The 16,548-nt window shown below is 39.0% G+C and overlaps 1 protein-coding gene across 7 annotated transcripts in view; it reads right to left on the minus strand.

Annotated features, from left to right (window-relative positions):
• Window positions 1-16,548, minus strand: part of AFF2 (AF4/FMR2 family member 2) — a 336,131-nt gene that overhangs the window by 239,610 nt on the left and 79,973 nt on the right. For all 7 annotated transcript variants that reach the window (XM_039571747.1, XM_039571748.1, XM_039571744.1 and 4 more), the window contains exons 2-3: window positions 10,882-11,002; window positions 3,378-4,268 (exon numbers count right to left, since the gene is read on the minus strand). In XM_039571747.1, coding sequence (XP_039427681.1) covers window positions 3,378-4,268; window positions 10,882-11,002 — 1,012 coding nt within the window. The remainder of the gene's footprint in view (window positions 1-3,377; window positions 4,269-10,881; window positions 11,003-16,548) is intronic.

A 16,548-nucleotide genomic window follows, 5' to 3' on the forward strand; every position in this document is an offset into this window, starting at 1 on the left:
AATAGCCCTATGGCTTCCCAGTTCATAAAGATCTGCTCCACAACTTCTGAACCTCAGGGGCTGCCAGGCCTGGGCACTAGTGGTTACACTGGGTTTTGCTCAAGGCACTGAACCATGAAATGTTTTACCTTCACCCTTAGAAAACAGTACTGATATGAAAAACAAAGCAAAAAGGTAAAAGAAATCAATAGGATCACAAAATCACAAAGAAAAACTTCCATGATATAACTAAAAATCTACAGAAGCTCTGGTACTTCTATTTCTCTACCAGAAATGGCCATGCATGGTGCAGTCAGGTCTGCACAGGCTCTGAGGGGGTGAGCCAAGGTCTGGAAATCACACAGCAGCACCCACTCAAGAGGCAAGGATTAGTCCACAGGTGTGTAAGAGCTGCTAACTCTACCTCCTGACCCAACCTGGTGGGTCTCTGTGAACTTACTGTGAATCTCTATGACCTCAGAAATCACTAACCCACGATCCATCGCCCGGCAGAGACATGCCAGCAGCAAGGCATTAACAATGTTGTCTGCTGCAGAGGAGGTGAAAGATGGATGGGCACCTCTGATGGCAGAATTGGGCCCAGCAAACGAGCAAAGATTCTTAGAGCAACACCTCAAGTGACACAAATTATGTTATAAAATTGATCACTTCCTTACACATGGCAGAATGCTTCCAGGGCACTCAACATCCTATTCCATTAAGCTGTGATAAATGACACCGTATTTCCACATCTGTCTGAGCACTTCTTTTAAATCTGCTTCTTCAAATATTTGGTTACTTATTCCACTGTCTCTCCATAAGATAGCAAGAACTGTCTTTTTCTTTTCCAACACTGCATGCCCTAATGGGTGCCATTATTGCAGGACCATCACCTAAGAATTTTATTTCTTTACAGAATTCCTCATTTTAAGAGCAAGCAAAATTTTGAGAGAATCACTATGAACCTTTTGGTGTGCCATTTATCTGCATACAGTCAGCAACTTGAAAAAACGGACTCGGATATACAGGAAAACCACAGAACAAATCATGGAGAAATGCCCCAAAAAAGTAACTCTCCTACTGCTAGCTTGGAGAAGATCACCACCAGCACCTGGAACAGTGTTAAGATGGAAACCTGTGGAGTAGAGGCAAAATTGTTTCAAGCAGATCACTATGGCTCGAAGTGGCTTGGGAAGGTTCATAAATTGATAAGCACCACCAAAGGATCGTAAGCCTCCACATCAATTGTATAAAGATTACAACGGAGCCACTCACTGCAGTCATTCTGAAAAGGTTATGGGTTTCACAGGTGTGCACTGTCAGTTCTGATTAAGCTTAAACTAAACCAGTTATCTACAATGTTGGATTGGAAGGAGTTTTATAGCTAAATGCAAGGTAAATCAAATTCAGGATACACATCTGTGGAAAAACACAGAGGGCCAAAGTTCACACTTCTGACACGGGCAAAAAAATCCAACCCTCCAAACTCAGGAAGAGATTTGCCTGTAAAAGATCCATCAGTCTGGCTATTGTCCTGTGTTCTGTCTCAGAAAGGAAAGTTATTTTGTCAAAGCTTTGGGTTTTCTTTCCCTCTTCAAATTATTATTCACTCTCAAAATGCAGACTGCTTTAAGATTATTATCTATGTTCATTTCTAAATTGCCTAGAGTTTACTGTTTATCTGAATATAAATGAAATTAATTATACACCTATACTTTTCACTATACAGGACAAACTGAAGTAGCAACACATTCATAATGCAATTTTTCATCTTTGCAAACTAGGAATCTTTCCAAGCACAACCGTTCACCTCAGAGGTTCCTAGAGGTATGCAAGAAGAGTGTGGGTGCAATTCTGCGCCCAAACAACACTGCTAACAACTCAATCGATTTCATAGTGCCAGGATTTCACTCAAAAATAAAGAAATTAAAAATGCATTCTTAACAGTTGACAGAAACTGCAAAAGGTACATTTTATTTCCAAAAATACTTCGCATTAATGCTGCAGTTTAAAGTGCCTCTATTGACTTACAGCATTAATAGATGGCAAGAGTGAAAAAAAGTATTTGCTTTTGCAACATCATTATTTCCTTTGCATGCAATTATTTACTTGCCAAACAATGCTAGCGACAAATCGCAGCAGACTCTGAAGTCATCTACACCAGCAGATTTTTAACCCAAGGTAAAAATAAACAGAAACATCTGTAAAGTAATCTTGCAGAAAGCTACGTTTATTAACAAATACATTTTCTAATAAAACACCATCTGCAAGCAACCCTCAGCTTCCACTTGATATAAATAGGCCTTTTACTGTTTTCAGATGCGGTTCCCAGAAAATTATTCCAAGCTCTACTGCAAAACACATCAGTCTTTGTTGCTGCCTGGAATGTTAATAAATAACATCAAGTTTTTAAATAGTCAAACAAATTATTGGCTTGAAACAATTATTCCAATAGAAAAAGCTGACCTTTTCTAATAAAGTGGTTTAAGAATGCATTGCTCCTCATTCCTAGGACAAAAATATTACCAAGCAGGGAAATATTTTTGGGAAAACAGAAAGCTATAAAAAACACATCCTGCAATTCTGCTCATATGTACACTGTACACCTACCTTGCAAAGGTTACTGGTTTAGAGAAACTCAGGCTAAGAGAAAAAATATATAGAGTACAAATAGTTCAATCTGTATCCTTATTATACATTTGTGCTTGGAATGGACACAAATATGAACCAACTAAAATGTTCCTCACAGGACTGCTGTACTGACCAGCAATACAAAATTCAACAGCTTAAACTGTTAGTTGCAGAGATTGGGACTGCATCCCAGTATTAAGAGCTCTTCAAAATGCATAAAAGCTTCAATGGGACACATTTTCATAAGCATTATTCACAATTTAAGTCACATTAATTCCAATAAAAAGAAAAAAAAAAAGAATTTAGCAAACTCTGCAAATAAACTCCTTACTGGAAGGACGGTTTAGTACCACTGAAATTTGAACACTGCCATTTTTCCTTAGAGTTTAAAACAGCAATCTGTCTATCAAACTACCTCCTAACTGAGAATTCAAGAGTGAAAATTGCAGATGAACTGAGATATTAAGAGTTCCCTGTCCAGAACCAGTATAGCTGGTATACATATATTACACCCAACAGAGATCTAGCCTTTTAATATTAATCATAAACCAGAAATGTTAGTGTTCCAAACTGTGCTTTAAAAACTACTTTAAATATCGCTACTGGGACTATCACAACAAACTGCCGAAAGAAGTCATGCACATTCTAGAAGAAGGAATGTTTTACACTGTAATTCCAGGGAATTCAACTGCGTATTTCTAGAGAAAAATATTTAGTGAATGTAATACTCAAGCAGTACTAGAGAGAAGATATTTTAAACCACTTACTTCACTAACAGGAGGAATGTTGAGCTTTGGTACTTTGTTCTTCGAACTAGGTGTGTTCACTTTTCCTTCCAGCAGTGTTCCAAAGGACTGATTTCCATATCCACTCTCAATTTCTATTGGGGGTTTCAGTTCAGGTGAGTCATTGGGTACCTGGTCCTGACCGTCCATAGGCCTGACATAAGCTGTAGGCTTTTGCTGGACCATGCTGTTTTTACAGTGAAGTCCTGGTGGGAAATTCTGAGTCGAAAGACCATTGTTTGCAGTTAACAAAGAAGTGGAAGGAAGTGGAGATCCCGGACCATGGCCTACAAACTCAAGCTCTGTGGGTGACTTCGAATGACTGTTTTCTTTGTAAGTGTGTTCTCCAGGTGCTGACTTTGCATGAGTGTGCCTCCTTGAATGTGAAGATGTTGCCATAGGATTTGCTTCCTCAGTTCCCCCACTTTTATGCTGCTCACTCTGGCAATTATAGAGATCTTCATACCTGCCCTGTGACTGGTCATGAGAAGAGCTGTGCTTTGTCCGACTCTGCTGACCACTGGATTGGCTTGGCTGGGCCCCACTGGAGTTGTGACCACTGCGTGACCAGTCTGTCCTCGACTTCCTGCTGCTCTGGTGACTGTGTAGCAAAGTAGAATTAGATGACAATGAAGAAGGCGGAGGCATTGATGTTGATGTGTTACCGCTGATCTGATGAGATGGGATCATCCTGTTTCTCGGTTCTGGGAAAAAGTTCTGTTCATTTTTGTCAATGGGTGTCTGTGGGACAGAATTCTTTGGGATTCCTACAAGGTGGCTCTGGTTGGAGTGGTTGGTTAACAGATCCTTCATCTCATCATAATTTCCCAATGTGTTCTGGACACGGTTTGCAAGGGCATCGCCTTTATTTGTCTAAAATATCAAAAAAAAAAAAAAAAAAAAAAAAAAAAAAGACAAGAAAAGCGTGAGTAAATTCCTGATTTACAAGTTACTGCTCAGAATAGTTGTCTTAGAAGATGGCAAATGTTAGCTGTTTAATGGTGTCATGCTGACATTTAATTAAATTTCAATTACATTTTGCATATGTTATGTAAGACAAACCTATCAATAACTGTGTTCAAAGAACCTCTTGAAACAGGCTTGCATCAGTAACACTTGTCTACTGCTTCCCATTTTCTTAAATATGCTCTCAGAGAAGTGTTTAAATTGCATCAGTTATGGATGTTAGGCGCAAAATAAGCTGGGTTTACGTCTGAGATGTTGGGCTTTTACATTTCATATTGTGCAAAACGAGAACGTACAATTACTGGCTACTGAACATTTGAATTGCAATCAGACAAGCTGATGTAAGTATGTTATTGCTCTATCAGCCCCTTGACCCACAGTCATAAATAGAAGCTGGGTAGTCTGTAAGAGCACCAAACTCTTCACTCCAGTTTTACTTCAATTACTTTTCCACAGAAAGTACAGTTTGACCTGAAGTATCTACCATCTGAATCCAGAGAAGAAAAAGCTTCTATCAAACGCAATGATAGGTTCAAGTAAAAGATCATACAAAAATGTTTTCTCATAGAACATAAACAGACATGATTGCCACATTCTTAAGCATCGGGACTCTTCCGCTGTCTGTAGGCTGGTTGTATTTCTTAATCCTGATTTTCTTTGATTTCCAGTAATTATTAAATAAATACTGACTCATCTTTGTTTCACTGCTATTATACTTTTCCTTTTGAAGCATGAAGTTTCTTTTTCCTTTTCCCTTTCACTTGTAAAAAGCTGGACAAATAAGCTGGAAGCTATAATTAATACACAGCTGATTTCCTTTCTCTTCCTATTCTAACTCACCCCACAGAGACCCAAAACACCAGCCTTCCCACTGACCTTTCTGTTCCACTGAAATGACCAGCAGAGAACTAAAACATCTTATTCCCCATGCTTACGGCTTTACAAGACTCAAAGGATAAAAACAGCCAAACTACAGTTCCTGTTCAAGCAGATGGTTCGCTTCTACAATCTGGAATTAAATGACAAAGTTATGTCATGATACAGCCAGCTCTACTTCTGTTTGGAGGTGTTTTTTCACTCAATAAAACAAAGAGTGCCACAGTCCAATGGCGCCTTAACATCATGCCATAAAGACAGGGAAAATTAGCATTATGAGCTTGTGCTTGGTTAGAGAGCGTCACAGTCCTTGGTGAGGGATCCTACTGGGCCCCTGATCCCATTTTCCTCAAGTATTAAGGAGAAGTCTGAGTGATGAAAAAAATTCATGCATGGATTTCTCCTGAAATATCTACTTATATTACCCACTGCTGAACTAGTCAGAGGACGAGAAGAGTACTGAACATGCCATAAAAAATGTTAAAAAAAAAAGAAGATAATAAATGCAAATTTCCTTTTGCTCATTCTCAGGGATTGTAACATATATTAGCACTGCACTGAGGCAGTGATTTAAAAATTAACTGTTCAATGTTGTTCCCGTCTCTATACATTTTGCCTGTGCTCCTAAGTGACACAGTTAATAATCCCAGTTGTGGAGAACCACGAATCACTTTTGTTCACTAACTAAGTCCCTAGGTTGGTCATTTTAGTGGCAAAAATTATATTCTAGCTAAGCCAAGAATAAGCTCTTTGTATATGAGCAGTCTCCTTCAACTGAGTTGCACAATGAGCTGTTTGGGCAGCAGCCAAAACCAGGCTCTCTCTGTTCAACCCCCAAATTTAAAACAAGGAGATTCCATTGTGCTTAAGGGCCCAGCAGGAATTATGATTCGAAGTCTAAACACTTACATACTTGTTCTGTTTCCTCCTTGCCCAAACACTTTAACTCCTTATGGGATAGAACATGGGAAATAACATTATCAAAAAGAGCCTGACCACCAACCTTCACCTCTGTGGTTCAGCTGCACTTCCAGGGTGCATTTAGCTTACTTTCCAGAACGCACAAGTTAAAAAAAAAAAAAAAAAAAAAAAAGGTACTGACAACAAATCATCACTGTAACACCAGCATCCCAGCACACTACATGGCTTGTCTAGATCCTCACAGAGAAAATATTTTAATTTGAAAGTAGATCTTTTCTATAATTTTATGTTGGAGGTACCTAATTCTCTCAACTTATTTTCTTTTACATGTCACATGATGATAAATATAACCTTGCTTGATATTAACTCTTTTTTATGCCTAATGTTCACATCCTGGGGATAAAAGACATTGTATAAATGTTAGGTATTATTATTCATAGTCTTTTACTGGGAACATTAATAAAAATATATTTACTGAAAGCCATGGAGATTAAATTATTTTAAACACCCTTAGTGTATTTTAAGTACACTAAAGCTCATATCCAATGGCTATTGAAGTCAATGGAAGGATAATTACCCTTTTCAGCAGCCTCTGGACCAGACTGCAAAGCAAAAAAACCATTATGAATGGTAATTTGGCTTACGCTTAAATAAAACTAGAGCACACACAACTAAGACCAGACTTGGGCATTACAACCTGAATGAGCTCAGGCATGTAGTGCACTGTTCTATCTGCATTTAAGACATAAGGCATAACATTAATGTTTTTACTTTATTTCCACAACACATTCAGGGCTTTCACGAGAAGCACAGAATTCTTGACAAGCCTGGATACCAGCAAGAGAAACACAAAATCCAGTCATAATTTCTGCTTGCTCTTTGTTACTTCCAGACTGGGGACAATTTCTACCTTCATATTCCAGATAATTGGCTGATTTCTTAAAGAAAACCGCTGTACATCTTATTTTTTGAACAGCATGCTGAATCACAATTTTGTTGCTATCAAGGAAATGCAGCATTTTCAGTATTCCAAGGCATAAATTATATGCCTGGTTTATGACTCATGGCTAGTAGCATTCCCCCTCATTCTAGGCTTCTGTTAATTTAGGAAATGCACATCTTCCTGCATTTGCTTCTATTTCTTTCAAAAGCTATCTGTAATAGAATCCTACTGGAAGACTAATTTGCTAGCTAGCTATTGCATTATAGTTCTTCAAAGAAAAGAACTAAAGCACTCAAACTTATAGGCCCCATTTACAAGTGTTTTGTGAAAATTTGTGTGAAACTTGAGGTTTCATAATTCATTCACTTCCTTATGCCTCATAGTTAAACTAACCTCCACAGATTAGAAGCTGAGATCTTTTTTATGCTAAGCTTGAAAAGCATGGAGGGCCTTTACCTGAAAAAGAGAAACGATTTAATGTTCACCAAAGGCTCCGCAATGGAAATGATGCCCACTGGGTTCTCTTTCTTAAGTTAAACTCCTCTGAGGCAATTCCTTTGAAAAGTAGCAAAAATACTCCTACTGTTTTCTTTTAAAATACTCATCTCTGAAACTCTTAACTAATTCAAAACATTAAAAGATATCAACAATTCAGTAGTAAAATTACAGTTTCTCTCAGGAAAACTCCAACATTGCTTTTTCAAATGTCTGTTGCTGTTACACTGCAGGCCCTTCTCTGATCCCTTCTGCAAAATCAAGCATGAGCAGGTTGCACCAGGGTTCGAAGGCAGGACCTGCAACCCACATGCATTAAAGAGCAACACAGCCCTTGCTGCCTGACCTTCCCAAAATAATGCTGGATGTCATCGCTTTGTCAAAGGTGTTGTTTTCCTACATGAGACAGTGGAACTTCAAAAGGAGATGTTTATCTTTTAACAAGCATGGAAAAATATATTTTATACACCCACAGAAATAAGTATCTCTTTTCATGTAAGTGCACACATACATAAACTACAAAGAATCAATGTAGAAACACACATTTGTCCAAAACTATAATGAACACCTATGTTTTATTTGACAGAGGGAAAGAAAGAGGCTGTAACAGCTAGGCTAGAGCAGAGAAACGACACATGAAGGCAGATACTCCACACATCTCATGATACACAATGGCAGTAGGCTCCATGAGAAAATCTGAGCTCCTGTCTATGTATAACTTTTAATATCCCCAACCTTAGTGCAATCTTCAAACAGCTGCCAATTATTCAGTCTTTAAAACTTCAGTAACAGCAGTGGTGGTATTCCCTACCCTGACAGTCCCTCCTCTGGATACTGCTGAAGCAAATGAGGAAGAAATGATAAACAAGTAAGGACAGTAGGTCTGGGAATAAAAGAAAGAAAAAGAGATGTTTCCGATTTCCTGAGACCTGCTATTCCCAAACTTTTCTTTGTCACTGCAGTCTCCATGCTAGCTCATGCCCCCAGATCTTTCAGAAATGTACCAGCTGTACCGAGAGCTGATGCTCATTAGCAGAGCCAGCCCAGTGAGGATGGGGACCTTGTGCCCATCACAGGCCAAAACACTTTGCTGGGCAGTGTTTTACCTCACTCTGCTCCCCCTGAGTGTGACCAGAAGAAACAAGTTCAGCTTCTTGTGCGCACAAGGCTTCGAGTCTCATGAACACAGAAACATCTGTTCGTCTCAAAACAGAGAAGAAATTCAAACTGCACGTGCAGGATATTTGTTCTCACGTCACGGTCTCTTCATTTTGTTTTAGAATAAATGCAAACAAAACCCTAAATTTAGTTTTGCACTTATTTAAGAATACAAATCACTACATATCCACTAAGAGTTAGATTCAGCTTTTATTAGTGCCTAGGAAACTATACTGTGGCTGGGTCTTAGCAATGCAGAACTTAAAAAGGAAATAGTGGTCTATCACTTTATCCCTTTTTTCCTCATAGTGTAAAGTATAGGCAAGACCTAGCTTTCCTATTCAGTTTTGCTTCTACCTGTTTTTTCAAGTTTAAGACAGATTTAACTACTAGCTATTTAACTATTTTTGCATGCAATTTCCTCTCAATTTTTATCTTTCACAATTTATAATTATAATGCTTTTTTTATGGAGGTAATGTATTATGTTTTGCTTAATCACACAAAGTTTACAAACTTCTCTGCCAAGTAGGTGAAAAGCAATTAAAAGAGAATTGCTCAGAAAGACCACCAGGATAATTGGATAAATTTTTGCTTTTTAGTTCTTCAATTTTTGAAAGAAAAAAACCAACACATGCTCTGTGTACACTTGGTGTAAATACATACACACTAACCAGATCTAAAATCAGATACTGTCATGCTTATTATACAATAGATATTGGTGGTGTATGATTTTAGTTCTTGACACAAAATTTTGCACCGTTTTGCATACTGGTCTACTTCCTGAAATCCAAATGACCACTTGCATTAGTCTAATGGAATTATCCATACAATATTATTTACAATAATATTGATTAGCTACATGGACTGGTAATGTTCCACAGAATTAATTTATCAAGGTATCAATCACTTACCAACTATCTGTCACGGGTAAGGGATCTTTCTGCCTTGGGTAAGGAAGGAATCTTTACCCCTGAGAAGCGTCCCTGCTCAAGCAGAGGGCCACCTGGGGTGCAGTCCAGCTGCACTTCAGGGAGAGACCAAATTGGGCCCATCCTGGTGGCAGTATTTACAGGGTAAAGTAGTTGGCTGCTAATCAATAGAATAGACAAGATGGATGTCTTCACTTTAGCTTTGATATCTTGTTCTGTACTTTGGTTATCTTCTGCTTTTGGATTTCAAAACCACCTTTTAAAATACCTGTCAAGATACCTTCACTCCCTTGAACATGAGCCAGGGGCTTTCCAGCTGGCAAGTTCACGCCAAGGAAGAAAGGCCTGTTGCTCCTCAGCCAGCCTGAACCAAAGTACAGCCTGAAGTCGAGTGCATCCGTCACAGTTTTGTGGTCTACAATTATTAGACACCATTTGATAATAATGACAGTCTTTTCTCCTCCTTTTTGGGTGATTTTCAAAGAGCCCTCATCCTCCCTTACAGCTGCTAACAATGTAAAATGGAAAGATGAAGTGGTAGCCTTTCAATGGATGTCACTGATTGGGAGGAGAAAAAGATATGGAAATTTACATTCTGATGAATTCTTTAGGGAATGTCTTACTGAAAATCAAAGCAGCAGAAATCATAAAGGGGGACATCCCTTGGTGATGAAAATCTCAGGCAGCAAAGCTCCTTAGAGAGAATAGGACTTGTAACAAAAGTCCCTTTCATAACCTTGTTATGCTCCCCAAAGATTCAGTCTCCCAAAAGACTTCTTTGGATGGTTATGATTGCACAAGAGAGATTATGGACTCTTTATTTATAGAGAGGACATTGGTTTTAACAACTCAGATATATTTTCTTCTTAAAAATAAAATAACTTAGTGCTAGCTTTGTAGGTACAAACCCACTTGTAGAAATATCAGCTGCACATACTTCTACTGCAGGACTTTGCTGTGTGTTTAGAGGAAGAAATCTTAAGCTGGACTGTAACCAAAATTCCTCATTCTGCCAAAGCAACCTGGGCAGCACATTCAGTTGGGTCTGGTGCCATATGCTGATTTGGATAATCAGTGTATTCAAGAGTGTAAGCACCAAGGCAGATGCAATACTTCAATTTCTTAGAGGTGATGAGAAGCTTTATTTGTATTGGTATAAGACATTCTGAAAATGCAGAACATAACAATGTAATTTACCTTGTAGGGTTCCCCAAAGAGGTTAAAACCTGAAGCAAAGAGATCTTCATCTTGCTGGACTTCCTGGTTTCTCCTCTCCCATTCCTTCCTCTTAAGTGCACTCCGGTCTTGCTCATAGTGACTGAAGAAAGAAAAAAATGACAACACATTATTTTCCCCATAATTTTGTTACACGTTTATTACTATCAGTAATGACAACAAAACATCAGAAATAATGCAACTCCCGAGGATAATTCTGAAAGAAACAGCCACTGAATAATTTTCCCAAATTTAAATACGGAACCATAAAACTACACAAAATTGGGCAGTAGGACATGCCCATTGGAAAGTGTTTCAATGAAACAATGCAAATATTGTTTACAAATTAACAGAGCATTATGCAGAAGAATAAAATACATTTTGACATCCTTGTACTAAGAGTCTGTAAACACCTGTGCACCTGCACACAAACACACAAACGTGTGCCCACAAAGCATGTGTCTGTGCAGGGAAAGCAAATGTGAAGGCAAGGAAGCACAGCAACATCTACAAATCCATTACACTAAACATCCATCCCAGTTCAGCCTTGTGTGATTTAGACCACCTAATTCTGTCCCACTTCTTGTTAAAATTTATGTACGGCTTCATTGTAGATGTCAAGGAGGGGTTAAGAAGTGTTTTTGTAGCAGCAGGCTGCTGGAAGAGATTTTAGGATGGTTGATTCCAGTATCAGATAACTCTACACACAAACACAGAAAAGGATCTAGCTTCTCAGGGTAGCAATGGTGAGTGGCACTTATCTGTGTGTCAGCTTACTTTGTGCACCTGCCAGACCTAGATGACAGGCTGAGAGACCACACTCACTTCTCCCCTGAATAGCACTGAAGTACTTTGGTCTCTTGGCTCTGCAAACTACCTCCTGCTCCTCTGAGGGAAGAGATATAATTAAAACCCTGAAGGAGAGGAAAAAATAGCAAAGGAAAGAGGAAAGGAAAAGATGCATACTTCAACTTGCACTGACAACCTCTCATGTGACAAGCATTAAGGGACACTTCTGTGCTTTCAACCCGCATCTGATTTGTTACAAGGCTTTTGGCTCTGCTTTGTGTCAGTTAATTAGCTCCCGAATTCCAGATGACAATTTGAATAGGAGATTCGGTGCATGCCCTGATGTTATCTGCAGTAAGCACTATCTCCCTGATAGATCCTGGCCATACATGCACACATCCAACACACAGCCTGTATGTACAGATGCTTACATACAAACACACATATTACAGCTGTAACAAAGAACAGTTAATTCTCCTATCTCTGGCAAGAATGAATTAAATCTCCATAGAGCTCCACTGCACTTGGAAGATAACCAAATATCTACAACTTTTGCCTTTTTAGCTCAGCATGATGTTGTATTGAAAGCTTCACACCGAGAGATATAATGAGGAATGAACTGCACAGTGATGAGGCTTTAACAGTGTATAAAGTCACTGATTTCTGAGTGAAACCACAATTACTAATTTGAAGCACCAGCTAATTAAAACCACAGCTATGTATTTAGCCTCTTGTTATACCTACTGCAGTTTATAATTATGAGGACCTCTTTATCTACTCAATTAAAGTTCTTATGATTCAGGCAGGTTGTGTTTGAACCTGCAAGCCCTGTGGAGAGCACAGGAAAGCATATGTCTGTTGCCTGATGACTCCATGTAGCTTTACACTTATACATTTGTTTTTGTACAGGGAAATAAAGAAAAAAAAAAGACATGCCACAATGAGATTTCTAAATAAAAAATATGAATTAATAATTGGTTTAAGCAATTCAAGATCACTCAGACTTGGATTGAATAAGGCTTGATTATGGCTTGTAAACTGAATGCAAAGCCACCTACATAGGCTGAGCTGAATGATTTCCATCTACATTTTCCTTCTACAAATCAGAAGGATGAAAATACACCATGTTTTGTTTTATTTAATTTACTTGTTTATAACACCTCCTGATGTACTGACATCACTAACACCAAAAGCAAGCTCCAGAACACTGTTATAATCAATGCTGTATTTCTGCAGAAGGTATAGTACTGTTTCCTGGATTCCTGAGGGAGACAGAAGAGAAATTGTTGTAAGGACAGTCACTTTACTATTCTACACATGACCACATTGCTGACGTAACACTGTAAATCACAGGCAACCTGTTCACTAAAAGGTGAAGGGGGGAATGAGTATCCCTTCCTTTCATATACTAAATCAAGATTATAATCCACAAGTATGGGAGTAAGTGAATGCAAGCTGTCTCCCAAACTGGTACCCAAAGATGAGGCCAAGGCTGATTCCACCTCTCCCCACAGCTTTGCTGGAGTCAGGGGTGGGGTTAACCCAGAAATAATCCAGCCCAGGAGCAGTAGGAACACACTGTATTTATCCCTCTCATGGGGGATCTTTCCAGAGATTTCTTTGGCAGTTTGACCCATAGACTGTTCAGCAAGATCGGGTCATGGTGAAGTTATAAGCCCAGTCTCACGGATCTAGTCTAAGCAAGATTTTATATCCTGCATAAGTAATCTTTGCTATGGGAGCAGTCCCATCCCAGGACTGCCAGCATTCACTTCAGAAAGAATTATTCATGAAACTTAGAGCTGCATTTTACAGCTTCCCAATGGCCTCCTTGGCCTGGGGTTTCAGGGTGAAATCCTGGACACATTCAAATCAAACTGAATCTGGCCACTGAACACAGTGAGTACAGAGAGTTCAGCACACAACACATCTCACCCTTCATGTGAGGTTCCAGAATTTTGTTATCTAAAAGCCAGCTAAGGTCACAAGCATGCAAAGTATTTAGGAAACCAAGTGAGGCATTATACCATATCCTATCTGAGAAAAAGCAGCAAAGACCCTATGACTACTAAGATATGCTTTATGACACATTACAAAACCACAAATTCAAAAATTATGAAAACAGCATTGGCATAACTCAAAGTGGCATAATCACTTTAAAAGGCAGTAACTTAACACAGTGTTTGGAATGTTAACATTAAAAGTTTGAAAATACAGTATTTTCCAACACAACATAGTGAAGGTATTTCTCTTTTATTGTGTGTATGAAAGATTTCTATTTCAGGCACCCAAGAGGTGAGTGCAAAGGCACACCTCAAGCCCTAGACCCCAACTATGTTTACAGACTACAAAACTGTGAGAATCCATGTTACAACACAAGCAAAACCCTAAGTAAATCGCTACCTCTGCTTCAATCCAAATCTCACTCTCACATATTCTCTTGTGAGAACACAAAAGAGAATAAATTAAAGCTGCATTCTGCATTTCAAATTTTCCACTGGCAGAGTCACATGGCAAAGCAAAGGAAGTATCTATGCAAAAGGAAGTAGTTGTTCATCCTGTCAGGTCCATTACTTGGCTTCTTTCTCTGCAAATGTACTTTTGCTATGAGAATGCTTGACATGGCACTGATTATGGCTATGGGAAGTCAAATATTGTAAGATTGTACACAGATTAGGATAACAATTTATTCTAAGAGAGATGCTGTAATTCAAAGAGAGATGCTGATTAGATCTTGAGGCTGCAGTGCACTGAGAATCTAATGGGATGCTCTCCAGAAATTTTTAACGTGGCCACAATGCAATCTCTGCGACTTATGTTTAATTTTCAGCTTAACTAATGTTCTGTGAAATACAGATATGTGATTAGTGGTGAAGGTGTCAGTGAAAACTATAGTCAGATACTGTGAGGAACACCAGAGTTCAGTCTCTCTCACTAGTATGAAAAATACTTCCTATGACTCCTCTAAAGCCAGGAGAGCAGGATATCACAATACAGACTTTTGTAAACATTTTTTAAAAAGAGATTTAGAAGAAAACAGCTGTAGGTCACAATATTCACTATATCTGAGAGGACAGTTCCCTAGACACAACTGTTACATGACAATGAGGTTTGGATACATGAGCTCGACTGTTTTGTTACCACTTATTAGATTAATAATTGAATTTGAATGGGCAAGTCTGTATATAGATCTGAGAAAATCAGGAATGGTGAGCAGTAAGAATAGTACAGGAGCACATGAGACCACCAACCTACAAATTACCAGTGTGCTGCATATGGCAGAAAGAATAGCAACTACAACTGTATTGTTGTTTTGGTACGTTAACATTGGGGGCAGGCTGCAAATGCATTTTCAGTAACAGCATTTGGTATTTAATGCTTTGCAATCAGAGCAACATACATCCATTTGTCATTCTTCTCAGCTACAGCACCCTAAGGGACAGTGGTGAGCTGATGCCCTGTGACAGGCCAGGTGCTCAGGCCACAGTGTGAGCCTGCAGGGTGTCAGTGCGGACGGCAGAGCTGAACCTTCACCCCCACTGCAGCCCACAATGGCTGCAGGGACAATCTGGCCCAATCCCTGGAGAACAGAGAAGAGGAGGAGGTGGCTGAGGCAGGAGGTTGTAGCAAGGCAAAAGATAACAGACATGCACGTAGGTTTTGGACTGGAAGCTAAAAATGCGGATCTGGTGATACGAGATGAAAGTCAGATGAGAGCTGGCTACAAAAAGGAAAACTAGAGGGAGAATAAAATTTGGGGCACTGGAAAGTACAGCGCAGTCATCTGTGGTGAAAATGAGAGGATGCGGTGCAAAAGATCTGGAGGAAAAAGAAAAAACCTTTTAGGACAGACTGCAACAAAGTAAGAGGTTATAGGGAAGAGTTAAAGGGAAGCTGATGAAATGAGAGCACCAGCTAAAGGCTGAGCCCTAGCGTTTGGGGTTTATTTTCAAAGTTGTGCTAACTAAAGTCACCGAAGTCTCCCAAAGTGCAGAAGACTAGGAAAGAGCCTGAAAGACTGAAGAAGGAGCAGAAGAAAGAAGTCAGACCAGACAAGTTTCAGGGAGTAGTCTCTGTGATATTAAGAAAAAGTCGAAGAGAGAAAAATGATCAAACACCTCATGTTGCAGACAAATCATGAATGAGAACAGAATGCAGTTCTGTTGATTCAGTCAAAACAAGAGCCTGATAGGGAAAGAATCAATAAAAAAGCAGGAGCAGAGAGGCTTTATAGCAGTGACAGAATACATCCACGAGGATAAATGAATGACATTCAAAAAAGCCAGCATTTATCCACAAGTTAAGGAAGACGTAGTTGCTGTTCTCAATAACATGTCTCAATTCACAAAAACACACACTACGATCAAATGAAACATTTTCCTGCACTAGTTCCACCCCCCTTAAAATATCAGATATGCCTAAATGATGAAAGACGTTCTCAAACTGAAATGTTTGTAATTTGTGGAAGCAAGAAATAAACACGAGCTTCTAAATTAAGACACAGTGGATATAAAATTATACAAATTTGAGAACTGAAAGTCCTTTCCCAAGGTTGTTGCTTCATAGTTTTCACTTTGCCCACAAGCACTCAGGAAGTTGGAGAAGTAAACTCAGAAATTGGGCTTCCTTGAAAACCAACTCATATGCCTGCCTGCACAAGGTATTAAACATCCCAAATCAAAATCCACTCATGAGTGTATTTAACTTACATGAGAAATCCAACTCAGGTCAACAAGGATATCCCCCCATGATTAAAACATATACTTGCTTTTCCACACCTGTGCAGTTCTCCTTTAAAAAGTAAGGCAAAAAGCATTTCACCTGGCAATCAAACTAGGTGAAAGACTACCTCTAACAAAT

Source organism: Corvus cornix, chromosome 4A (genome assembly GCF_000738735.6).
Source record: "Corvus cornix cornix isolate S_Up_H32 chromosome 4A, ASM73873v5, whole genome shotgun sequence".
Lineage (NCBI taxonomy): Eukaryota > Metazoa > Chordata > Aves > Passeriformes > Corvidae > Corvus > Corvus cornix.